Source organism: Phocoena phocoena, chromosome 10 (assembly GCF_963924675.1).
Source record: "Phocoena phocoena chromosome 10, mPhoPho1.1, whole genome shotgun sequence".
Classification (NCBI taxonomy): domain Eukaryota; kingdom Metazoa; phylum Chordata; class Mammalia; order Artiodactyla; family Phocoenidae; genus Phocoena; species Phocoena phocoena.
This window is the reverse complement of record NC_089228.1, coordinates 104,322,765-104,349,890: the sequence shown is the minus strand read 5'-3', so window position 1 is coordinate 104,349,890 and position 27,126 is coordinate 104,322,765. Positions and strand designations below refer to the sequence as shown.

At 50.9% G+C, this 27,126-nt stretch overlaps 1 protein-coding gene across 1 annotated transcript in view; it reads right to left on the bottom strand.

The window, feature by feature from the left end:
* The window catches only part of GMDS (GDP-mannose 4,6-dehydratase), a 478,661-nt gene that overhangs the window by 54,275 nt on the left and 397,260 nt on the right, over positions 1-27,126 (bottom strand). Inside the window, exon 9 of the mRNA XM_065885295.1 lies at positions 12,934-13,030. Coding sequence (XP_065741367.1) covers positions 12,934-13,030 — 97 coding nt within the window. The remainder of the gene's footprint in view (positions 1-12,933; positions 13,031-27,126) is intronic.

Sequence of the window (27,126 nt, the reverse complement as noted above, 5' to 3'; positions counted from 1 at the left end):
GCTTTAGAGCTGGGACAGAGGGTTCGGAGTCTGGGGGGAAGGAAAAAGTAGCTCCTCTCAGCGGAAGTGGTCTTTCGCTGAAAGCTGCCCAGCTCGACGGGGGCCAGGCCCTCCAGAGTGAGATGGCACAAAACACAACAGCTTCCGGCTCTACCGTGGAATTATCCCTGGAAAGGGTCAGGAAACTTACCTGTGTACATAAAACAATAACCTAAAACCCATACAAGCTCACAAGGTAAATGACTTCCGATCTTAAAAGATCGTTTTTACGTTGCCTGAGTCCCCAGAGTCTGAGCCCGTGCCCAGCGGCAGGTACCCCAGGACTCACCGCCTGTCAACGCGTCCCTGCAGCGGCCGGGCTCTCACCTCCTCGCCTTCAAGTTGACTTTGTCTCTAAACCCTGCGGATACCCCGCTCCTCCCGCAAGGCAGGGAGAGACATCTGCGTGCACAGGCCTGACAAGCTGGTCCACATCACGGCTGAGACCACAGCAGACACATCACCAACCTGGGAGAGGCAGTCCATCAAACTGATTGATCCAATCCCTGAAGCGGCGAGCTGACGCTTGAATTCCTCCTCTGTGTCTATCTGTGGGGTTCCCTCGCTCAGCCATCAGACACTCCATGGCCATGTACTCTGCACCCTGCACGGAATCCACGGGTCGTGGTCCCACAGACCTTCAGCCACCAGAGAACTGAGCATCCACCACCAAGCATCCAAAACGTACGACGGCACAGACACGGCCCACGTTGACCCACAGCTTCTTGAGGATGGGTCGGAAGGCCAAGGCTATCTGGGCACAGAACCTTGACTTTCAAACTTCCACTGTCAATTTAACTTTAATTGGTAAATGATCTTTTGAAGTTGCCGAGTTCAGTGTGTGGGTCCTACGAATCTCCTCCCTGGCGGGTGAGAGCTCTCCATGGTCTGTGGGGTAGGGAAAGCCGTCTCGCTTTTCCAAAGCGCCCACTGAATTTGCGGGGGGCTTAGCTACAGATGCGTGAGGGGACGGCTGCACATCATCAGTTTGTACAAAGTTCTAATCACTCAAAATGGGCGTTTAGAAAAGAAAACCCTATAAAGAATACCGGAGCCGAGCGAAAACTTGGGAGCAGAGAGGAAAGGGCAGACTGGGCCGTTCAGTTTGACTTTCTCAGCATGAAGACTGGAAAGGATCGATGCTTCCCTAAAATTACATTTAAAAAATGATGTATTCGAGCATTTTTCCCCTGGGGAGAATCAGCTTCCATGTGCTTCTCCACGGGGCTGAAACCAAAAGCGGGCATGAAGGACACAGCCTCCGAGTGCAGACCAGGCACGCGGCTGCCCCGTCCCTGCAGGTCCAGAGCCCCCAGACCACTTGTAGCTGCTCTGAGATGAGCTCTCGCAGACAGTGAACTTCTGAGCAGCCTTCTGGAGACTACAGGGCACCCGGCCTGAGCCCTGCAGGCCAGGCGGCCCCCAGCCGCGCACGCCTGCCACTCTTGCCTGAGCACAGACCTCACTGTTACGTGGTCTCCGGCCACTTCTCTAACGATACATGGACACTCGCACACCCATGACGGCGCTGACCTTTATCCCGAAAGGAGAGCATCGCTGGGAAGTAAGTGGAGAAAACCATTCGGCCACTGCTTGCACTGAACCCGCCCCATACACAGCCTGCACGTTTGGGGGTATTCCTCGCAATTTTCACAAACTCAGTCCACCTCGCTTATCTCTGTGCATTGGGTCTGTCTTCACCCGAGACTTTGGCCACCAACGCACCCCGGTCTCCACCCCTTAGGTGCCTTGGGGAAGCTGGAAAGTTCTTCAGCAGGACTCTGTGCGGTGTCCAGGGTGGTAGGATGTGCCAGCCGGCAGGCGTCCGTCACCCACAGCAGGTGCCCTGCAAACCTGCGCCTGTCCCTGCCCACCTGAGGTGCCGGCGGACACCTGACATGTGTCCTCTGATTCTCTCCGACACCCAGAAACGGACTCTAGGACCGAGACAGGCACCTCCAAGAGGGGAGAGGCTCGGGGATCCCGGCGGACGCAGGCGGGTGAATCCAGAGGCCGGTCTGAGGAGCTTCCCTTGATAAAAATTGCAGCACTTGACACTAATACGGTATCTTTGATCGTGAGATCTCAGGCTGCTTCACACACGCTGAGTTCCCTTCCCAGTACTCTTGTGTAGTTTAGCACAGTCATCCTCATTCAGAAGACGGGGAAACGGACGCTGAGTCAGGGGAACGTGAAGATGAAGCCGAAGGCGCCCCTTTCGAACGCCGCCTTCTATCTTAACGCCTACGTACCTGACCCCAGGGTTCCCCCTCGCTGTTTCCTTTTGATGAATAAACTAAAACCACTGCCAGTGGTTTACATGAACAATACCTGCAAAAACCACACCCTGACCTACTGTCCACGTGATGGTCAGGGCACAAAATGTCACACAGACAGAAGATGCAGGAGAAATAATGATATCGTCGACTCACGTTTAAAATAAATACACACTTTTGAGCCTGGGATACCGACCAGAAAGCATAAGGGTATCAGAAATGAAGTCCAGCTGCCTGGAAAAATTATAAAGATGAGGAAGGAAGACAGAAAAGAGGTTGAATTACTTAAAAATATAGAGCAGCGTCATGGAAAACGCAGACAAGGAAAGGAGAGTATTTCTAGTAGGCCGTGGATGGTTTGGTTTGGATTTCAGCAGAGGTTGGGGACAGAACAACCTAAATGTTACTTAGCCAGGGTCCGGGAGGGCAGGCGAGGAGCGGGGCGCCTGAGTCAGGAAGACTGGCGTCAACCTAAGCAGGTGTGCAAAGCTGTCCCTGCTGAAGAAAGCCGAAAGCCACGGCCGTGGGGTCTGCATTTGCCCCAGAGCGATGAAGCTGTGAACACAGACGATGTAGGATCCAGACTCGGACGTGAGGCAGCTGGATGGGAAGAAATGTGACCTCGGTGGACGCTCTCACTGGACAGGCAAAGGCTTGGTTTCATGTTTAACCAGACAAACCCGATGTCAGGAGGGAAGTGCCAGCCTTTCGGTAAATATGTTAAAGAAACCAAGAGTTAGCCCCGTGGCCTTGGCCACCGCTGTCCTGATGGGACAGGCCATCCTGGTTTCACTCCAGTGGGTGCTGAGCTGTCCTCACTCCCTCGGGGCCGGGGTGTGGTCGCCCAGCACCACGCAGTGACCGGGCCAGGTTCTCGCTGCCCACCCCAGGGCTGTTTGTTTCTGTCCCCACCCCTGGCTGCTCGGCCTCCCTGAGCAGCCGGGGGAAGAGATGGTGCCAAGGGAGCAGCAGCCACCCCACCTGTAGGGCAGCTGGGAGGGGCTGGTGCACAGAAAGAGTATGTCATATTCACCAACCCGAGGACGGACCACATCCATGGGCATGCACGCCACATCTATGGGCCCCAGAACAGGCCCCACGTCCACGGGCACGCATGCCACGTCCACGGGCCTCAGAACAGGCCCCACGTCCACGGGCACGCACGCCACGTCCACGGGCCTCAGAACAGGCCCCACGTCCAGGGGCGTGCACGCCACGTCCACGGATGAGCCAGACTGTGAAAACGGCTCCTCTCTCACCTCAGCGGGTGGCACTCGGCACAAGGACCTCATAGGAAAATCACAACTGTTCTGACCCACATTCTCTTTTGTTTTTCCTATTGATCTGCTCCACAAGCCGTTAGAATTCTGATTTCTTCACACTGTCACTGTCAGTTAACATTTTTAGCAAGAGAGCCACCCTCAGTCAGGCCAGTCCTGCTCATCTGGGAAACGTAAGGGTAATAAAAAGTGTATTTGGGATACCTGTGTTGGACAGCATGTCCAAAGCCCACTTCAATACACTTGACTGAAATTTTCACCAAAATAGGGGTGCAAAGAGGAAGACACTGCAAGCCTAAGCTTCCAAAGCTAAACCTAAATCGAATGTTTCTCTTCAACATCCTAACATGCCTCGGAGAAAGCTCGACATATTCCCCCAAGTTCAGCTGTGGCTTTAGAGGATCACAGTTGCCTCATCTCCTCTGCTGACCTATTTTCCAAAAAGAATAGAAACAATCTGAATTTAAAAGGTACCGTGCCTTTCTAGTATCACTCTGCATAGAATTAACTTCATCCTCAGCAAAAATCCCTGAGAAATAGGGAGACACTTCATTATAAAGTTGAAGAATATGTAAAAAAAAATGAATAAAAGCGTATTTAGATGGATCTTCCTGGAACGACTGCTAAGGACCCATGTTTATGAGATTAACAAATCCCCGTCTTAGGAGACAAGGGTCCTCCCCCGTTCCCGACATTGCCCGTGAATCACAACAGCTGCGAACTGTTTAGGAGTCAGTCTCCACCAAGAACCTTGTTTAACTAACTTAACGGAACTGCTTAGGGGGACGCCTCAGAGTGTGACCAGTCAGTGGTCAGAAGGCACCTGTCAAAGGACAGGTGGGTGATCTCAGAGGCAGAGGGACTCTGTAGGGCTTAAGGATGACTCCTGGTTGGTTGTGAGACTCACAACAGCAAGAGCAGGAAAGAAGGAAAAGAGGTCAAAATGCAGGAAGAAGAGGGTGTGAAGGGAGGGGAGGAGGGCCGAGCGCTGCTCAGGCAGTGGAGGACGCACCGCGGGGGAGCCTGGGAGGGGCCCTGGCGCCAGCATCCCTACGGGGCCGGCGTCTCCCCGGGAGACCGTGTGGTCCCTGCACCGCGTCTCCGCAGTGCCACTGCTTCACCCCCAACCCGGAACGCTCTCTGGGTCTCTCTTTAAGCCACAAATCTCCCCCAGATCCTACTGTGGTCGTGCCCTCGCCTGGCGCTGCCTCAGACGTACGTGTGGCTGGACCTTGTCTGCGGCGGCCCAGGCGCACGTTCACGGTGTTTTTCGAGGGCGTGTCTGAAGCTTTAAGCTGACAGTTAACTAGAATCTTCCAACTCTTCCTCCTCCTCATTCAGTATCTTCTTCCAGCAGAGCCCGCTCCACGAAAGCACAGCTCTGTCAGCGCCGTGACAGTTCAGCTTCCAACCTCTGGAACCGCAAGATGACGCCTTTGTGCGGTTTTCAGCCGCTTTCTGATCGTCTGTGGCAGCAGCAATGGGAAACCAACATAGATTTTCAGCTGTAAAAGTGATGCCCAGCTGCCTCCGAGAAGCAAGCGCAGAGACGGGTGTTCGCGGGAAGATTTCTGCCGGGGAGGACGGTGAGGGGGCAGGGAAGTGCCGGAGGGCGGCTGGTCTCCAGCCCGTCGGCGGTACCGAAGTTCCGGGGTCGCCCCGGAACGTGCTGGACGCCGGGGCCTGGGACAGCCTCTGGGAACAGGCGTCCGCAGGACCTGAGGGGAAGCCCACCTCCTCACCTTCACCAGGGCCATCCGCTCCACCGTGTAGGATCAAGCAGAGCCGGCCGCGCTAAGAGCAAACGACTTTTCTGCCCGAAACGGTCGGGGCCAAAACCAAAGACATACCGAAAACCACGAAAACATCAGGACCTGAAGAGCTCGACGGAGGCTGTCGGACGTCTTCTGATAACCAATGACGTCACAGGCCTGTACGATGCTGCTGACGGCGACAGTTACAATGATGACAGTAATAAAAGCAGCTTATACTCAGACGCGCCTCCAGCCTTACGAACCAAAACGCTCCGCATCCCGCCTTCCGGGGCACATCAGTTTGGAATTAGGTCTCTGCTTATCCCTGAAATGCAGTTTGCCTCAACTGAGGTAGGAATCACCTTCCAGTTCATGTCAACTGGCATCAGCCCCTGAAACCTCTGAGGAGCCTCGAAGGCAGGGGCTCACGATGGAAGGTGGGGAACACTCTAGTCCGGCCCCGAGGCTCTTGGACACAAATGCTTAATATATGAATTCTTAACCAGTGTTCTCAGCCCGAGTTTCTGAGACTGACCTCCTGCACCCAAACCTGCCTGGCCGGGGACCAGTTCCTGCTCCAGACCCCCCGCCCCAAACGCCCCTCTCAGGGCCTCAACTCACCTCACGGACACGTAGCCCCAAACCCAACCGCCTTCCTCCACACCAGGCCACCAGCACCCCGAGGCCCTGAGGCCCCTGCCCCGCGAAGGGAGTCCTGTCCCCGGGTCCCGCCACCTGTGCGTCACCATCCGATCTGGCCCCTGACCCTGTGCTCTCCATCTCTGCAGCGTCCTGGCGCCCGTCACTGTTCTGGCCGCCACCACCTGGTCCAGTGAGCGCCCCACTGCTCCTGCCTCGGCCCAGCCTGCGGCTGCCGAGCTGTCCCCTCACCTGGGGGAGACTCACTGCCGGCTGAGGGCCTTCCCTCCCCCACCTGCTACGAGGACTCACTTCCACAGTCGGGATTCAATAAACATTCCTTCTGAATTAAACCTCTAAGGCCTCAACCCTACAGGGATACTCTGTATGTGCTGGTACACCTCCTGAGAAGCTGAAGGTAAATAAGAATTATATTTTAAGTGTATGTGATGAATGCACGAAAGGACTCCTGTAACAACTCCTAAAAACTGCAGAATCTTTTAGTGCCTGGGCACTGGCCCGTTTCTTGCTCTAGGACTGCGTTACAAAATGCACGAACCAGATCTGGCTATGAAGTACAGCGCCTGCTCTGAACAGCTGAGTGGAGCCGGGTGTTCGCCAGCAGGCCAAGCACATCAGGTGTGATTGTGCAGGAGGCCGAGCAGAGCTGCCGAGTTAGGAAGCAAGACCATCAGCTGCGGGGAGCAGCGCGGAGGCTTCCGACCACGGCAGCCAAGTGAGCGCCCAACTGTGCCAGCAGGTGTGACGGTGAGTGAAGAGACCGGTCTGCCCCGAGCCAGGGGTGTGGAAGCGAGGCCAGAGGAGGCCTCGAGGGAAGAGAAAGACCGGTGCAGACAGACAGGGACGGAGCTCTGGGGGACCCAGAAGAGCTAGTGTCCACACGTGAACGCTGTGCTAGGAGAAACAATCAGACTTGCTAAGGAATTATGAGCCTTGTCGGACGCACAGAGCAGAACAAGTGGAAGAAGGACACACAGATAGTGTTATCTGTGAAATCTCCATGAAAAGGTTTCTGAATCACAGTTATTTCTGGAGATAATTATGGCCGGATAGAACGGAAACAGCACTGCTGATTTAAGAAACAAACAAACAGCAAATAGGGATTCCTAGAATTCTGGAATACAGATGCCAGTGGCTGGAGATGAGTGAAGAGGGAGTGGCTGGTCGCATCTCCGGGAGGAATTCTTTCCTGTGAGTGACCAGAGCCCCTGCAGGTAGCAGCTGAGCTCGGGAACAGACTGCCCTTCGTAAAGAAAGTAGCTGCAGAGGCTACAACACATTTCCAAGATGTTGGAATTTATATTGTAGATGTCAAGAGGTCATTACTATGATTACAAATGAGGGTAGTCATTACCTGCTCAGCTTTTTTGGAACAAAGGTACAGATTTTATAGGAATTCCCTATTGGTACAAGGAATGAAAGCATCTACATTAAGGCTACCAGGGAGATTTTTGGATGCAAACAAAAAGAATTTAAAAAAAATTTTTTTTTTAATATAAGGGGAGGTATATAGTTATGTATATTCACCAAGATATTTAAGTGTTTAATAGCGTCGTTCTAATCTGGATCTAATCATAAACCCTTCAAGGAAAAACAGGAGGAAGTCGGGGCATTATGGTCGGGACACAATTGTTATTTCATTAGACATAAACGCTCTTGAGGGGACAGGAGCCGAGGGAAGAGCCCAGGCTTTAGGAGGAATGTCACCCACCCTGGGGGCTCTGTGCGGCGTCCTGTGAAGCACGGAGGTCACACCGTGGAATAGCTGAGACTCAACTGGAGAGACTGAAACTACAGTTCTCTCGGTTAAGTTCAAGGAAGGAAAAGGGCAGGAAAGGCCAGAGTGATTAAGGAGGGATAGAAAGATTAGTATGAGGAACCGAAGAGGGAGGCTTACAACACATGGACAGTGACGCAGAGATATAAACTATTTGTAAAATACAAGCAGTAAGAAGTTCAGAGAATAACTACAAAAGAGGAAGCATTGTGACAGCATTCCACGCCGTTGCGCTCGGGCAGTTATAAAAGCAGAGAACGCTGGGCCTGCAAGTTGACGCTTACAGAATAAGGAGCCTGGCCTCTCCTCTTCCAGGTCCTGGAGCAGAGAGAGGGGCTCGCCCTTCACTGCTGTGTCTGCCCCGTCTCCGCCTGGCCCCCACCATCCAGACGAGGAACAAAGGAAAGCAGGGGCGTAGGGGTGGGATTAGAGCACTGCAGGGATGTGGACGCGAGAGATGGGTGCTTCTGGCAGAGCCGGAGGGGACAGGTCGCGGGCAAGGGAGGGTCCACTTTCCTGCTAAGGGCAGGGACGTGTGCGAGGGGCTGAGAACAGCTAGGGGGGAAGAAGGGACCGTTTCAAGACCCCCAGTGTCCAGGGATGGCGCTGGGCGAAGCTCTAACTGGTATTTATACAAGTCCTCTGCTGACAGATCAGATTCCTGAGGTCTGGAAAGTGTTACCCAGCATTATTCTAAACAGGGCTATGAGATAGAACAAGCAATTATGGGCCATTTAACTTAACATCATTTACAGAAAAATATTAGGAAAAGTTTGCAGAGGGGACAACTCAGTGAGCATATGGTAATTTGATTAGAAACAGGCCACATGTTTTTACTGAAGGAAGGTGTTGCTTTAACTAGCTTGTTGGCCTTCTTTGAAGTTACTGCTTTCCCAGCTCTAGATTTTAACTCAGGAATTTTTTCTAGAATCTATAAAGAATGCGAATAAACATTAAGTATCTAAGGAAAGAGAGCAAAAACCGCTCACAGCTGAGGACATCAGAGATACGATGGCAAGAAAAGCGAATGTCAGAGACAAATAGTACAGCAAGGAAAAACTCAGCTCCATCACCCAGCAGAGTTTAAATCAAGACATTTTTCGTGGAAAATAGGTGATTTCAACTTCGGTCTGTTAATGTGTTTCCCATGCCATTTCCTAAAATGCTCTGCGGAAAAAAGGCAACTTTTTTGTTTGTTTCACTGAAAAGGGAAAAACCTTAGCTTTTTTTTTTTTAAGTGAACTGAACATTTGGTGTCATTAACATTCGGCACATTGGGACGGACACTTCCCAATACAACCTTTGTGAATTTTCCAAGTTAAAGATTCTCAAACAGAAAGACGGCATCTTCGTTATTATTTTAAATTAATAGGTCAGTGTTAATTGTCTCCTATTTACATGACAATTCCATACCGCTGAAGAGCTACTGAATCTTCAGAAAGAGGGTCAGAAAGGATAAAAATCAAGATAAAACAAGAATTTAAAAAATCAGAGTACCTATTAGCGTTTGCTAGAAGCCCTGATTATACCATGTTATTGACTTTTTAGTGGTTAATACGTACACTTCACCAGTGACCTCCTTCTCCTTTTCAGAAGGCACTCGACTCGAGTAACTGACCTATTCCTCTCTACACTCTCCACGAGGGCCGGATGGGTCTGTCTCCTCCATGCTGAATTCTTAGGGTTTGGTAAACATTTGTTGAATGAATGAATAACTAACAATAACAGCATTAATACTGGTATTTTACCATGTGCCAGACACTGCTCTAATGAGCACTTTGTGTGACTCTCTTAATTCTCCAGCAATTCTTTGAAAGAAGTTTGACTATGAATCCCATCCTTAAAGACAGCCAAACAGAGGCACTGAGAAGTAACACGCCTGTGTTCACACATCTGGTAACTCAGGCCGTCTGGCCTTAAGCCCAACCCTGCTTCTTCCCCGCACACAAATGCACGATGCCACAGCTCTGCGTACGTGTACAGGCAGAGGAAACGCCAGAGTGGACAGAGGTACAGGACCCAAGTATTCGTGTTGCCATCACCGACGCTGGGATTCAGGGGCAATGGGAAATGTGAAGTCCGATTTCCAGGATGCAGCTTCCCACAGCAGTAAAACTCCTCAACATGCAAGGGAAGCCCAGAGGTGTCCAGAGCGGGAACCAGAAACCAGGACTCCGCTCAGCTCAAGTGGACACCAGAGTCCGAAGCTCAGAACAAAACCTTTCAGGACTCTCCACTCTGGAGCAGAAGCAGGACCAAAGATTTTGTGGTGACAAAATGAACGAGGGAGAGGTTTTCAGCTGGGAGGTCTGCTCTGTACAGAATCACTGGCGGCCTCTTGGGGGTCAGTGCTGGCCGGTGCTGCATAAACAGGCTGCCTTGCTTGGTCTGAATCTCACTCCGAAAACCATGTAAATCTTTATCTCCCTTCAGTCTTGCTTTAGGATACCGGTGTTCTATGACCTGCTTCTTCCCCCCCAATTTTCTTTACGGCATTTTTTTTCTTTCCATCATTCTGGCCCCACTGGACTCTAAGAAGATCTAGTTTATGCGTTCGTCTCCGGGGTGTCCTAGGTGCTGAAGACACAGGATGAAAGCCGATCAGGAGAACAAGCTTTTCTAGAAAGCGAGGAAGGATGAGAGGGAGGCTGTGGTACCTGGAAGGTGGACTTGACCTCAGAAAAGGGAAGGACACAGCGGGACACGGAGAATTACACGTCTCCCCACATCGAGTGCCTCTCAGGCCTCGCGCCAGCGACGCCCCGGTGTGTTGTTTACGGCACAGACCCAAGTGCAAGCTCGCAGGCAGGCTCCAGTTCTCACCCCCTTTCACCTGGAGGAACACTGTCACCCCCGAGGCAACTCCAGGTACGGCTGTCAAGCGGATCCAAGTTCTGGGAAAACTGCTGTTTTGAAGAATGAGGTGAAAAGTTTAGCCTCACCACACAAGAAGGCTTGCCCGACAGAGCCCTGTGCTGAGTGGAGTGGGCAAAATTAGCGCAGCCTTCCGAATCCAAGACCAGAGGCAGTAAAGGGGATCCGGGTGGTGGGGAGAGCTCGATGGGTGAGAGGAGAGCCTAGGAAATAGGAGGGCACCCTCACGTTCAAACGCCTTTTGTGCAAACAGAGTTGCAGAACAGGTACGACAGGGACACTGGCCAGAACAAAAGGACGGACGTGGAGCCTCGCCAGGAAAGAGGGTCCACAGGGACTTCAAGAACCGTCTTGGGAGCCCAAGGGTCCTTATCAACCCCACACGGTGCCCAGGTAAGGTTGACAGACAAGCTGTTCTTAACGACCTCCTAGCTTTGGAAACGAGAAGGGCCGCGGTGAAGTTGTTACAGGGGTTGAGGGTTGGCTCCGTCCGTTTTCCACTCTGAGATGACAGTTTTCATTCGCGAGCACGGAAAGAAAGCTGCCTGTTTATGTCCCAGAAAAAAGAGAGCCCGTGGCCCATCTCTGGGCCCGGTGGGAGGCTCCACAGCCGGGTCTCCTTGCTGTGTCAGCAGGAGCGCGCTGGTGTCCCCTCCCTGGGACAAGCACATCCTCTGCTGGCCACACCCACCCCCATCAGCACCGGGCACCATTGTTCACTGTGTGTCAAAGACCGGCCCCGCCCGGGCCAGGACAATGCGACTCCACAGCCCCAGTCGCCAAGCACTGCTGATTTCCTTTCCTTTTTATTCGCTCCTGTGTGTAAGAGTGCATGAAATGAAGTGTTTTCTTTTGTTTGAAACAAGACAGTTTGAAGGGTGATTACCGGTGACAGGTTCACTTTCGATCTGTCTTCACCGTGGCTTTCCTGATCTCGGAAGGTTGTACAACAGATAGGAATTTGGTTCAAACACAGGTAAAACAGGTTCCAGGATTCTACTTTCACGGTTAATATCCATTTCATTCGGGAACCACCACGTTTGAACATTTCTCTCTGAAGCTGTTGCTTTCTATCACCTTTAGGTACCTTTAAAACGTTGAGTTTTGTCACCACAGTGAACGTGGCCCACATTTAAGTGACAACACCAAGCTAGAAGTTCTTATAAATCTAGGAAAGGAGCATGTTATGCTCAAACAACCTGTAGGTCATTTCTTAATACAGAAACTTCTTTTTATTTTTTTGTATTTTAAAATTTAGTATTTGATAAAGTATTATTACAGATTGGGAGGGTATGAAACATTAGTAATTAGTGGCTAGTCATGTTTTTAAAAATACTAAAGTAAACGTCTGGTGGAGAAAGAGCCATCAGTAAAACTGAAAGACAAATGGCAAATTACGGGTTGAGGGCTAGAGAAGTGCTTATGTAAGCAAGGGGGACTCTTTCACCCATAAAATTAATAGATAATGTGTGTTCAGTCATTCAATACAAGTTTGAATATATTCAGGAACTTCTGTATTCAGAAACTTATGCGTTTATCCACCCATCCACCAATAATCATTAAGCACTGAGTTTTTCATCTAAGATAGTAAAAAAAAAGTCCTTCTCCTCAAAGACTTTGGAGAAACTCTTTGGAGAAAAACACGTAAACAAATGAGTATAGTAAATTATAATAAGTGTTATAATGTAGTTATGTATAGCACATAATGTATCAACAGACACAAAGGAAAAAGTAATAAGTTCAGTGGTGGTAGTATATCGGCCAGAAAAGGATTCACAACCAGGACAGTACTTGAGCTGAAGCTTAAAAAGTGTGCAGGGCTTAACACCACTCAGGTTTGTGCGTGTGTAGGTGAGTGCATGTGTGTGCACATGTGAGTGCGTGCGAGTGTGTGTGTACATGAGCGTGTGCACCGGGATCTCCAGACCCTGAGGGCCATGGGGGGCCTTGGAAGGCAGACGTCCTGCAGGTACCGGGGCTCAGCCATCCATCAGGCCACTACCTTGATGGGATCCACCTTTGATCTGAGCCTCCATTTCTGAAACCAGCTCTTTCCCTGGGTGTGTGTTACCCTGTTTTCCTTTACACGGCAGTGCATTTTGTGGCGAGAATAACACCCCAAATGCAATTCCCCGGGCTCTGGTTTGGGGAACGCGCACTGAGGGACGACAGAGAGCCCAGGGCAGAGCTGGGAAGCCTGGCTGCAGCAACCAGTTAATATTTTCCCAGCCAGTGGCCGGGTGTGGCCCTGCCGCCAGGGCCGAGACACTTACCACTTCAGTTGGTCGGTAGTACTTGAGATCCACGGTCACGTGAACTTTGCCGGTCTCTTTGCACCTGCCCACTTCATTTTCATTCTCTCCTTCCCACCTGGAAAGGAGAAAAAGAGTTGATCAGCCCCAACCTGCTTGGGAGCATCAGGCCAGGCTGCCGGGCAGCGTGGCTTCTCCCTGTAGGAGCCAGAAGCCCATCAACTCAGGAAACACACGCAGGTGCTTAACCGTGTTAAGAGGGCAACAGCGGTTCTAAAGCCTTTCCAGATCTATGTCAAAAGGGCAGGCCTTTTCCTTCCTCTTTAAGGAAGATCATGGTATGTTCAGAAGTGAGACCCCAGAAATGAACAGATTAGCCACAACAAGGAACTGGGCAACTTTCAGGATTTCCAAGATTCTGTACCTCTTTAGACTATTCTTGATAAAGTCAATTATTATGAATTAATCTCTCCTGTCTCTCCCTTCCTTATTTTTTTTTTATTTCTGTAGTTTTAGGAGTATTTATTGTAAATTGAATGCATTCCACTTTAGAATAAGTTTCATACCCTAATTAACCACTCATTGCACCCCCGTATTCCATACAAGCGCCCTTGCTGTACCCAGGCAGCAGCTGGCCCCACTGATAAAGCCCAGATGATTAAACCTCCGAAAAGTGCATAATGAATCGGTTGATTTCCTGCTAAGCGACGGTCTTTCAGCATCTCTTCTTTCTCTGATTCAGCTACGATGCTATTTGGACAAGTGTTCTTCCTTAAGCATCCACAGTCGACAATAGTTCAGGGTCTCGATAGCAGCCCCCTCTTCTCATAAGCTGAGGGGCAAGTTCACAAGTTTCAAGACCAGCTTCTGGCTGGAGTTCCATTTTATGTTCTCACTTTTACAGAAATGAAGCCACTGGCTAAAGCTGACCTCTGGATTTCTACGAACTAATATCCAAAGAACAAAAAATACTATATTATTTGACTTGTTTCTACAAATGGAACTTTTCGGCAAAGAAAGAAAAGAAGTTACCAAGTAATGTCTGACTTCAATGCTTATCCTCAGACCTAGTTTGCTTTATCAGCTGGTGATGAATCCTGTGACAGGACAATTCTGTCACAGTGGAGATCAAAGGAAAGAATAGAGCATTAAGTTGGTTACTTGACTGTGTGAATTACAGGCCATTGAAGATGGACATTAAATATTGATTGTGGCTGTATTTTGGACATAGATTGGGTATCAGAGACTTAAACTGGCCTCACAAGCTTTCTCTCTGATCAACCCCTCAAATGTTCTATCCTCAATTTACTTTTTGATAGCATAAGGATAATATTTCATTGTGGGAGGAAGAATCAGTTCATGAGTGTGCTGGATTTGCCAACGTACTAAAGGCAAATATGAAAAACATTCCACGACACAGAGAGAATTATAGCTTAATATGTTGAACAATAAAAAAAATGTACAACTGGCATTTTCCATGACTTTTATATTAATGACTGAAAAAAGGTTTGGTAATTTACTTATTTGGTTTAATTTCTTTCCCTTGCCTAGACTTATTTGGCAGGATCAGAGCTAAGTTTCTGGAACATTCACCTGGATATGGTAGGTGGATGCTTTAGAGTATGCCGACTAAAACTGCTGTAAAATGGGAAAAGCTGAGGGGCTGGTGAGCCCTGTCATCTCTGATGGATGGAGACCAAACCTTGGCCAATATCCACAGTGAGGGAGAATATTTGGTAAAGTCATGATTGAAAAAAATTACCTAATTCTAAAGTTGTTTGTTTTAGTGGAACCTCTCTCGGGTGACGCTTTCATCAACAGTAAATGAAAGGATATTTGTTTCTCAGGAGTGCGTTTCAGTTTTATTTCTGTTCACATTTCACACTCACGAAGAGAAACAAGCTCCGCACACGCCTTCCTGACGGCATCTGCACGGAGCCAGAGGGTCCAGGAGCACGTTTTGCTGTTTCTTCCAGCTGCGGCTCGGCACGTAATCTGTGATGGTCAGGCTGACGTGGGGACACAGACACGCGTGACACTGCCCGTCGTGGTGGTGAATCCGAACAGAGGCCACAAGCTGGAGGAATGGTGATTCAGACCCATTTACAATGAATATATTTATATTTACAATGAATCCTTCTGAAACCACACACATAGCCACATACATATTTAAGTCGACGAGGCCTCGGGAAAGGCGTCCCCTGACCGTGGTCACGTGTGGCCCAGGGAACTTGGCAAAGCTGGCCACGTCTCCAGACCTTGGGCTGTGAACTGTTTCTGTGAAGAGCATCACATAAGAGGCTCTGTCACGTGTTCTTCCTCATTCCCTTCCTCCTTCTTCTCTTCCTCATTATCTTCTTTCTTTAAAATTTTTAACTACCCTTTAAAACAGTAAAAACATCCTTAGAGGACAGTAAAAAACGAGCCTTGGCTGGGGTCTGGCCTGCAGACCGTAGTTGCCCCCCTGCGTCAGGGGATGAGTTACTGACACATCCTCACCCTTGACCCCAGGAAAGCATCCGGTTCTGGTCCACACCGGCAGGCTGATGGCCGGCTCAGCGGGACCTTCCCCGACCGCTATGGACTCTCCTGGGCTGCCCTGCAGCCTTGGGCCAACACTGGCATTTGTAACAGCAGCTGAAGTGGGAAAAGACGGGGAAGAACCTGCTCATTAGAAGTGAGTTGACACCATGCAGGCACCTGCAGGGCGGCTGCCCACATGCAGGCCTCTCTGCCTCTGCCTGGTGCTGCTAGGCAGCCTGCACATGTGTCCACGGCCACGGCCGTCTCTCGGGGCGTGGCGTTGCCCTACGATGAATATGGCTGTGCTGAACAGCCAACTGTCACCAAGGGACGGACGCAGAGCAGAACAGAGGTGGCAGAAACCACTTTCTAACTTGCACTAGGTCTGCAAGAGGGCAATAAGCAAAAGTTTCGGCCAAGGACCAGAAAGCATTGTTACAACGACACACAGAACACTTGTGTTAACCAGTAAACGCTAAGAGCTAACTTGTCCTAACAGGTAATGTTATGACTCAAAGGAGAGCTGCAATGTTCACGAAGTGACAGTGGCCTGACAGCGGGCAGGGGATCCAGCTCATCAGCAGGAGTGACTAGCACTAATGTAGATCAACAGCTCACTGAGCAGGGATCCTGTATAATCCAAATTTGAAAATAAAACTGTTGGCTCCTAATAAGCATTAAATAGCAATAGAACGCACTGAAGAATCTAGCACAGTAAGTCAAGATGAGGCGCTATTAAACTCTCCCCAACAAGGAATCCCTCTGGGAGCAAAGCCAAGCCAAGTGGGCAGCCGACGTCAAGCCGGGGACATCACAGAAGCGCGCAAAGCCGGGGACATCACAGAAGCGCGCAAAGCTGGGGACATCACAGAAGCGCGCAGGGAGTATTTTAAGGACCAAGACTTGACTAGGGTGCACACGTGGAGACGGGAGGTCACCAGCAGCCACGATTTACTGGGGAAGGGCATGGGGCGCCCTGGGAGTGTCAGCAGGTCCTGGGCGAGGACGGTGTTTGCACACACTTCTGTTCCTTCCCCGGAACCCCTGCAAAAACGAACACGCTGACAAGGGGTGAACAACAGGAGAGACGAGAAGACCCAAGTTCTGGGAGCTGGAGAGGAGACGGACGAGTGTTAAAGGACTGGGCAGAGGCCCCAAAAAACAGACCCGCAAGCTGGCAGCGGGGAAGCTGAGCATGGGCCCACTTGGCCCCGGGGAAGCCCAGATACTCCAGACAGGGGGTTGATTAAACTCCCCCGGAAGCAGCCCGATGTCCAGTCCCCTCCCAGGGTTGGCATCACTGGGCAATGGCCTTACCCTCCGTCCTGAAGAAGGTGGCAGGATTGAAGGCCATTGGGCCCTGTGAGCGTGCGGCCACCACACGGAGAAGAGGAAAGGTAAGTGGATTGTACGCAGAACACCCAGCATCCTTTGCCCTGAGGGGGTGCTGGGGTCAGGCTGGTCCCCTTCCAGGGAGGAGGCTGGGAACTCTCCTCTGGGCTCAGATTCTCCAACTAAACGGCCTCCAGAGCCCCCAGAGCCCCCAGGCTCTACGTCCTCAAAAACCCCAATCAGCTTTTTAGGCCTCCACTTGTAAACATGAGCAGAAAACCGAGGATTACCAGACACACGTGAGGAAAACCACACATACGAAGACAGAAATCACAGCAGACAAACTGAAAACCAGCAACTTGGAGGAAACAGAACCAACAGGGAAGATCATTAAAAACAGAACACAACAACAAAAAACTCACACACTCTTCAGAGAGACAAGGAAAGATATCAAAGAAACAAAAATAAGATACTACATAAAAAAGGACAATTTGAAAAAAAAGATTTAGAAATTGAAAAAATTCAGAAATTAAGAATTCAAGAGAAGATTTTGAAGACAAATGAGGAAACCTCCCAAAAAGTAGGGCAAAAAGATGTAGATATGAAAAAGGAAGATAAGAAAATCAGAAGATGGCCTCAAGAGGTCAGTATAATAGGATTTCCAGAAAGAGAGTAAAGAAAATAATTATCTTAACATATATAAAGAAAATTGATCAGAGCAGATGAACACGCATTTCCAGACTGAAAGCGTCCCACAGAGCACACAGATACCACCTCACGGAGTTTCAGAACACGGGGACGAGGAGGAGGTCCCCGGGAGCTCAAGGGAATGGGAGCGGCCCAGAGTGGCCCCTGGGCTGCCACGGCAACACTCAAAGTAAAGGCAATGGAGCAACACCTTCAAGGTTCTGAAGGAAAGTTATTTCCAACCAAGAAATGTACATTGGCCACCTTGTTAATTGAGGGCAGGATAGAGATGTTTTCAGATAAGCTTGGTCAAAAACTATTTGCTTCCCATGCACCATTCTCAGGAAACGAATTAAGGTTTGGCTTCACCAAACCACAGAATTTTAAAAAGATGTCAGAAAATAGGGGATGACTCTACCATCCAGCGGTCCAGGTGGGATCAGGTCGGAAGGATCTAGAGGGGGGCCGCAGGGGACGTGCCCGAGGGTAAGCCTCCGGCCTGAGCACCTTCAGGGCAGACTGAGGGGAAGTGAGTGACAAACACATGGAGAATGAAGCAAACGGAGAAAGACAACCGTTAGGTCTATGGTAAGCAAGGGACATCTGCTCAGAAAGGAAGAAGGAAGTGTTGTTTCCCGGAGTGAACGCGTTGGTCAGTCCTGACGGCGTAACACGGGAGGACAGCTCTGAGGTGGGGGGGAGACACGGGGTCACAAGGGACACAGCTCTCCTTTGGAATAAGAGGTGCCAGGAGAGAAGCCTCAAGGGGGAAGGTCGAGGACCAGCAATCAAAGCACGTTGTTTAGTCACATGGACGCAAAAGCCAAAGTGATGAGCTGAATGATACAGAGAACAGGACTTCCACAGAGAGACGCCAGAAACCACGGGAGCAGAGCAGACCTTGAGGTGACCCGAGACGAGGCACCAGCGCAGAAAGCACGCGTCTCTCGCGTCGCTGAAGGGCCGCAGGATGGCCAGAGTGGGCGGACCGGCTGGGAAAGTGGGGGTGCAGGGTGGGAGGTCGCTGGGGGCGGGACACTGCCTGCACATGCTCAGACGCCACACGATGTGCCGGAGCAACTGGAAACGGACAAACAGCAACGAAGGAGGAAACCGCCGTGAACGAGAGCTCCACGAACAGCGGGCCGGCCAGCGAGGCCCCGGGGAGGCCGTGCGACCGGCCAGGTGCCCACCGCCCCGGCCCCCTGGACGCGGAGCTGCGGACGCTTGCGGGGCCTCGGAAGAGCGGCTCCGATGGAGTGAAGGGCGGGGGTGGAAGGGGGGCAGCCGACCGGGCACCTTCTGGAGGGAGGGGGGCCCTTCTTCAAGACTGGATGTAGGACCTGGGGCCGGCAAGATGCTGACGGTGGAGCTGGCGGCGGCGGAGGGAGGGACGACAGGTTTCTGGAGAAGGCTGGCGGCTGAGGCCCAGACCCGGGCGGGGGGCACCTGCCCAGGGGCAGGAGGAGGGGGGGCTCCAGGGCCGCTGCTTTAATCACCCAACCTGCTCTCGCTCCTGAAGGGCAGCACCGGGGAGGCGGGGCGCGGGCTCTGGGCGGGGGTTGGGTGCGCGCAGGGAGGGGGGCGTGGGCCGCGGGCGCGGGCGCTGACCCTGTGCGGGTTTGAAACGCAGACTGCAGGTCTCCAGGCGCTCGGTGTCCCACTTCGCTTCCTTTAATAAGGATCATCGCTACTAAACAAGCGGCTCCAGCCGTTAGGCTGAATGAATGAATAACCAATTACAGCGAAAGGTGAAATTTAAATCCCTGTTCCCGCGCTTCCAGAAGCAGCTGTTCCCGTGACCTGCTGGAGGGCAGGCTTCCACACCAGGACCCCCTCCTCGCGCAGAGCCGTCGGGGGGCTGAGCGGGTGGCAGAAGGCCACACGGGAAGGGCTCCACCCCACGCGGTCGAAGAGAGCAGACTGCGTCCTCTGACAAGGACGCTGCATCCTACGGGGCCCCTCCCAAACGTGGCTTCAGTAAGAGTTGTCGATTGGTCAACATTTCCTCTGCTTCCTTCTTTTTCACCAGTATCACTGGAAACTACTAAATAGAGAAGTTCTCCTTTCAAACTGTCCTCTCTCACGCTTTATCTGTAGGGAATCCGACGGGTGTGATTAACTCAGTGGACACAGCCTTGTGGCGTCGAGCCTAACGAGGCCGAATGAGACTGGCTCAAGAGATCAAATGAAAGACCAGAGAGCACGGTCCTCAGCCGGGCAGTGACGGGGCTTCTCAGTCAGCCTCCGCGTTCCTGCGCGGCCTTCACGCGGCTCTTATCTGCCTATTCGTATTTATTTTAACTCAGCTGGGGTGTCCTATCCGCCCCCAAGGAATGTGGGTGGCGTTTCTCCTGCTTTACAGCGTGAAGCAGACCGCACGGTGGCCTGACCGGGGGCCCGCGGTGGGGAGGTGGCGATTTCGGGACCAGAGCCCCACTCCGTCTGACCCCTGCACCTCCCGCAAATCCCCAGCTAGCGCCTAGAAGCGCCAGGCGCTGAGCTGAGCCGAGCCGCGTGCTGAGGACGGGGGCCTCTGTCCTCGAAGGGCTCGAGGCCTGGCGGCCACGCAGGAGGCAGCAGAAGGCAGCAGAAGGCAGACAGGGGCTGTCAGAGGACCAGGTGGCACCTGGCAGGGTGGTGGCCTCAGGGAGGCCTCTAAGCGGAGACCCGACGCGTGTGCGGGCGGTAGGTGTGCGTGTCTCTCGCTGCACCCGAGGTGGCCAGGCTGTCCCAGCCCAGCTTTCGGCCTGCCCACTGCCCACAGCCAGGTTACTAATGCCCCTCTGCGCCTGTTCTCATGCCTTTCCACCCACTTGGAAGGCTCTCCCTCCCCTGAACTCCCAGCCACGGCTCCCGCTTGGGCCAAAGGCCCACTTAACTCCACCTTCCTGCCGACATCACCCCAAACCTCCATCACAGGGCTGTTCTTTCAGAACTGATGTGATAAATTTGCACAATACCATCATCTACTTGTATACATTTGTACATAATGAGTTCTTATTATCACCTAATTAGAACCTACACTTCTCAAGGGCAAGGAAGTGTCTTGGTTCTCTTAGATGATTTTGGCTCTGGGAAAAAAAAGAAGAAGAAAATGTGCAGCGAGCACGTTTATGGAGCGTCTGCTCTGTCTTCAGTACAACGGCCCCCGTCCCATTAGGTAACTTACAATGCAGCAGTTATTCTGAGGATCTAATGGATCCTTAGTTAAAGAACTTAACTGACCTGCTACCCAGTGAATTGCATCAACCGTACATGAAATGGAACAAGGGTTGCCCCAGCCTCCAAGACACAAATAGCATCAGGGCTCACATCAGACCTACACGCGCTGCTAGACAAAAACCTGTCGCTTGAATTAAAGTTCACATCCCTTTAGGCTGTTATACTTTGGGTTTTTTTTTAATGGATTAAAACCCCAAGTATCTTAGAAGTTCATCAGTATAACATGATAGTAGGGGGACTTCCCTGGTGGCACAGTGGTTAAGAACCCACCTGCCAATGCAGGGGACACGGGTTCGAGCCTTGTTCCGGGAAGATCCCACATGCCGCGGAGCAACTAAGCCCATGAGCCATGACTACTGAGCCTGCGCTCTAGAGCCCGCGAGCCACAACTACTGAGCCTGCGAGCCACAACTACTGAGCCCACAAGCCACAATACTGAAGCCCGCGCGCCTAGAGCCCGCGCTCCACAACAAGAGAAGCCACCGCAATGAGAGGCCCGTGTACCGCAACGAAGAGCAGCCCCCGCTCGCCACAACTAGGGAAAGCCCACGCACAGCAATGAAGACCCAACACAGCCAAAAGTAAATAACTAAATATACAAACAAATAAATAAATTTATTTTTAAGAAATGATAGTAGGGTTTAGACTTCCCAGTGGTGGGAGAGATTCTGTCTCAGCGGTGAGTGGAAGCTGGTAGGGAGAGTCCAGTCTCTACGCAGACATTTCTGAAGGCCTGGGTCTGGTCAGAGGATCTCCACCAAGTTCTCACGGTGCTGACACCCAGCTTCTCAAGAGAACTGATTCTCCCAGCTCCACGGAAGACGCAAGTGATGATATTTCTACCCCTCCGTGTCAGAGGTTCCACTCAACTTGCTTAGACAGTATGGGCATCAGACAAGCAGTAAGCAAGCTGTCAGGTGGGGCTGCAGCTCCGGGGGCTCAGAGGGGGTGAGTCTGAAGAGACGCGGCCGAGGATGGCGCCCCTAAACACGCGTAAACGCACAGAACCTTCCCAGAGGAAAACACGCAGAGCCACGGGGACTTCCCTTCTCCCAACTCCCGCCCAGCCCAGGCGGAGCTGCAAGGTACGTCCTGGGGAAACTCTGTTCGTCAAAAACGACTGACCAGAAGGATGTGCTTTTGTCCAAAAGCAACTGGACACAGTCAAGGCTCAGCACGTTCTCCAGGATGGCCTCACAGCAGACATGCCAGCCACGGGACATGGGCTCACACCCGGGGCCTCGACACCCAGCCACGGGACACGGGCTCATGACCAGGGAATAGACACCCAGCAACGGGACACGGGCTCACGCCCAGGGCATAGACACCCAACCATGGGACACGGGCTCACACCCAGACCCCCCCCCCCCCACCTCCTTACGGTCCCCTCTGGGCATCCTCCAGGCCCAAGGGCCAGAAATCCCACCCACCAGGAAACAATCCGCAATTGGGGAAGAATGTGCACAAAGACAAGATGCTTGTTGTCTCAGCCAGGAGGCGCTAGAAAGGAGCTTCTTTTTCAACATACAATAATGCTTGCCCTTGTTGTTTTGACTGAAAATGTAGATACGATACCACAAACTATGATAAATATTTCCATTGGCTAAACATCTCCCCAGCAGCAGACGGTGGTTCTCACATGGTTGCAGGCTATTTCTACAACTCTCTTCTCAAAATTTAACAAGATTAATGACAGAAAATTAGTCAAGACAAGTATTGGCCTGTCTGGTTTACGCATCACTTCAACTATAGGAGAAAAGCTCTTCCTTTTCACATTACTTAGCGATAAGTTGATGGGAAAGTGAAAAGCAAAGCCTAACGCTGACAACAACCCTGACAACACAAACTCCTCCAAAAACACACATGCACACACACACAGATACACACACACACGTACACATAGATACACATACACACAGTACACATAGATACACATACACACATGTACACACAGATACACATAGATACATGCATACACACAGATACACACACACACATAGATACACATACACATATAGATACACATACACACATATACACACACGTACACATAGATACACACACACAGACACACACACCGGGATGTTCTGGGAAGAAAATATTTGTTGTCACAAGGGTGCCTTCTCAATGTAAACAACCAAATGGGAACTTTACTGCCAAACGTGACCTTAGATGTTATCAGGACTGCATGCGGCACTGACCTGCTCCCCTGAGTATCTTCTACTGACCCAAAGTCACATGAAGGTGCTGTTTTCCAACAAACTGAAAGCAAAAAATCACTCAGTGGCGTCAAAAACTTCGAGAGCAGACATTGTGCCAACTCTAAATGTGTAGATGGCAGCCCGTTTTCCAAGTCTTTTCAGTGAAAATTTCAACAGACATTTTCAAAAACAGTAGAAGAAATGGAAAGTGACAGTAGATTGAAAACAGCTAAAGTGAGACTCCTCCAGATGCTGACTGGTGTGCCATATGACAGGAAAGCCATATGATAGGAGGTTCCAGAGACAATCCAGGAGCTCAGAGAAAATACCTACAGCCTTCCTCTGAGCTCACAAAGCAGGGCAGGCAGGAGCTCCCAGAGGGCAGAGGCCTCCCGTCCTACCCGACAGCGCTGCGGTCGCCGGCCCTGTGCACGTGCAGGCCCTCCCCAGGCCTCTCTGGCTCCCTGGGGTAGGAAGACGGTGGCGCCCCTTCAACTGTCACCACCCTGGGAGCATGGGCCCTGCTACCCCGACATGGGGGACTTAGGGCGACCAGGGCCCTTCCAGGGAGGACTCAGCACACAGGCTGGCTGTGGATACCCACTGGGTCTCAGTGATCCAGACCGAGGACCCCAGACTGCAGACCCCCAAGGACGGCGGGGGGGGACTTGCTTCCAGTGACAGAGCAGAGGCCCGAACTGCACGGAGGGAAAATTATCCTGGAAGGATCCTCCCATCTCACTTTTTCATCACAACCTGGGCTCTCGAACACTCAAAAGCCAGGCCTTGGCTTCTCCTGTCTCTGTGTCCTGGTCGGGCTTCCTTCCACGGGCTCGCAGGCCTTAGCCCAGCTCGGTAAGTTGTTTGCTTCTGACACACAACCGTCACGTCACGAAGAAAGGATACACGCGAACAAGATGGAAAATGTGGTATGAAGCTTAGACCCGGACCGCCCCACCCCCCCATCAGCAGGTGGCCGTCGAGGGTACGGGGGTCGTGCGTCATGGTGCCTCCAGTGCTGGGGTGAAGCTGAAGGGGGCACGGCCACGGCACCCTTCTGGGCTTGCACTAAACGATCATTCGAGCTGCGTGAACATGCTTTTGTCGGCCTAGCCCACTTCTCACCTTTCTTCTAGAAGTAACATCCCGAGTGGGTGGAGGACCCGCCCCCCCCCCACCCACCCCGGCTCAAATCGCGGAATTCTGTGGGGTCGCCGAGCCCAGAGGTCTCTTTCCCCGATGACAGGACCAGACCCAGGAGAAGCCTGGCCACACTGTGGCCTCAGTGCCTGGTCTGCAGGTGGTCACGGGCCCAGCAGAACCGGCCGGGGTCCTTCGTGTCCCCCAGGCTACGCCAAGGTCGGCTGTCGTCCCTTAAAGACAAAAGAACTCTGACTACTAGAAATGCTCATTCACTTCTCTCCCCTTCCTAACATAGACACTTTGATTATGTTTACACGGCTTCGTTTTATTAGCATGGATACCTCACACATCAAAAAAAATAAGAATTTATATATATCATCCCTCACAACTTTTGGAGCTTAAGAGAATAACAAAATGTCATGCTTTATTCCTTAAGAAAACACAAACAAAACGTGTACTTATTTTCAGAAAATAAGATGAGAAATTGCCTCTACTATAGAGTGAAGGGTACTCATTCCCCTTCCCCTGTAGTCTTCATTCTAATGAAAATGTTGGGGGATTATTTAAAAGCAACATGAATTCTATATACAAAGATATTTATCTATATAAAAAAGATACTAAAAAAGAACTCAATCCCGACACAAGAAATCCACAATACACTTGTAAATCCACAAAAGAATATGAATAATTTTCTTGAAACATGAAATATCTTCTTTAAAAATGAAATAAGGGGCACAGAGGTATTCTAGATGGCTAAATTGCCTTGCAAAGATTATTTTATGTCCTCCTGGTTTTTGTTTTCACTTAACGTGCCAACTCCCAGCATTGCATTTAAAATGAAAATGCCTCCGTGTTTGCCGTCCTATTCTTTACCTTCCCTAATGAATGTAATTAGTCTCCTTCACAATGTTTTTATGCAAAACAAATTTATAAGCCAGGTAGTTAAGTAAAGGAAGAAAATGCAGGTAAATGAAACATGACATAGAAGGTGATTCTAATTGAAATTTTGCTCCTCGCGTTGCAATTTGGAAGCAAAATCACCTAAAGGCTACTACAAACAAGGACATTGGTCTTGGGTTTACGGACTTCCACCTTCTCTTGGGACTTAAGCATCAAATGTTTTAAAATGCCACGTGTTACAGGAAAGCATGCGAAATGTTTCCCAAGCGATGAGCTCTTGGACCTTCTCCAACCTCCAGCGCTAGTTCTGACAGACTGCTATTATAATTTTTTTTTTTTGCTATTATAACTTTTGAAGTAAACAAATTACTGTATAAATTAAGTTGTTGGAAGAACTTGACTCCTGCAGAACTGGGTGGGACTGAGTCGCCATCGATTCTGGGATGCCCCACACGCTCCTGAGGCTCAGAAGGGACTGACGTCATTGAAGCCTGGGCTCTCACCTCTTATTAGAGACCGGGGCTCCAGACACCCTAGCTGCGCACCTTGGAGATCCCCATCATCTCCTGGTCGATCTCTTTCAGACCGCAGGGAATGAGAACGGGAGGTACTCCTCCAGCTTTTCAGAACTCTACATCTCCCCGAGGGCATTCCCTGAGTCACTGATGGCAGGAGTGGGGCGTCCAGAGAACTCTTTTTATCTCAGTTTATCAGATGATAAATTAGGTCCAACTGCTATTAAATTCAACTAGCATTTAAGCAATTCCTGGAGGCGTGAGGGCAGAAGGAAAGAGGAGGGAAGGAACTAAATCAGCCGCAGGTGCTCACTGCATGACAGTTCTCATGGGAAAATCTGGAAATTTTAGGTTTTTTCATTTTCCAGCAATCTGCCCCTACACCCTTCCTGCATGACACACACACACACACACACAAATCCTAAAATCAAACTCTCAACTTCTAAAATTTCGTTTTCCATTATTGATTCATGTAAATGTTGATTCATTTAGCAAATGTCTGCCACTGTGCTGGGCAGAACGCAAGGTTCAGAAAGGACCCAAAGCAGATTCTGCCTTAAGGAGAGAACTGTCCAGTCCACCACGGAAGGCAAAGTCACAGGTGACTACGATCAAGGTCCAAAGGGGGAAGGGCGTGGGCGTGTGACTGTCAGGCTCATTTGGAACTTGAGGTCCTGTGACTGTCCCAGGCTTTGCTACTCAGAGTGCGGTCCAGGCACCAGCAGCCCCTGCATCACTGGGTATCCTGTTAGAAATTCGGAGCCTCAGGCCCCGCCCAGAACTACTGTTTCCAAATCTGCATTTTAACAAGATCCCCAAGTGATTCCCAGCACCTTAGCGTTTGAGAACTTCTGCTCAGCAGGAGACAGACGCAGCCAAAAGGTGTGGTAATTCTGACAAAACTGCGGATTACTTCCCAGAGAGGAGGAGAGGTCTCTATGCAACCAGAGCAGGGCACCTAGGCCGTTCCTCCCTCAACTGCCTCTCTGCTAAGCGTCTCGCTTACATTCCTTCTGGGCACATAAGCACGAGATGCTGGTGTGACTTTACGTTTTTGGGTCCCCAAACATGTATCATCAGTTGCCCAATCTTATACTGTTTTCACATTTCATGTGTCCCTTGTATTCACTGTTGACAAATGTCATTTTCCGTCAATAACCCATTTCATCATTAACAGCAAACACACAGAGCTTACGATGCACCCGGCCCTGCTTTAGGTGCTTCACGAATGTTAACCCATTTAACCTTCACCCCGACCCTGTGTGGCAGGGACCCTTATTATCCCCCTTTTACAGATGAGAAAATGGAGGCGCTGAGGGTAACTAACTCCCCGGGAAAGCTGCAGAGCTGGGATTCGAACCCAGGGAATGTGGCACTGTGGCCGTGCTTTTATACTTCACACGATATTATACCACACTGTGTGCAGAGAAGGACATGACCGCGTCGTGAAAGAGGGAAATTAAATCAGCATCCTTGGGGAAAGAGGCGCGCGCCCCGAAGGCCTAGAGGCTCAATACTATCCTTGGCCTTCCAGGCTTTGCTCCATCTCAGTGTGTTTTCTTTGCTCGTTTCTGCCTGGTGTCTGACTGTGCAGAAACCGTTCCCAAGAAGGACTCGCCGGCCCTGTCAAAAGTCACAGCTGCAATGGGGACGGCGGGGACGGGACCCGGGAGCAGCCGCGACTACCC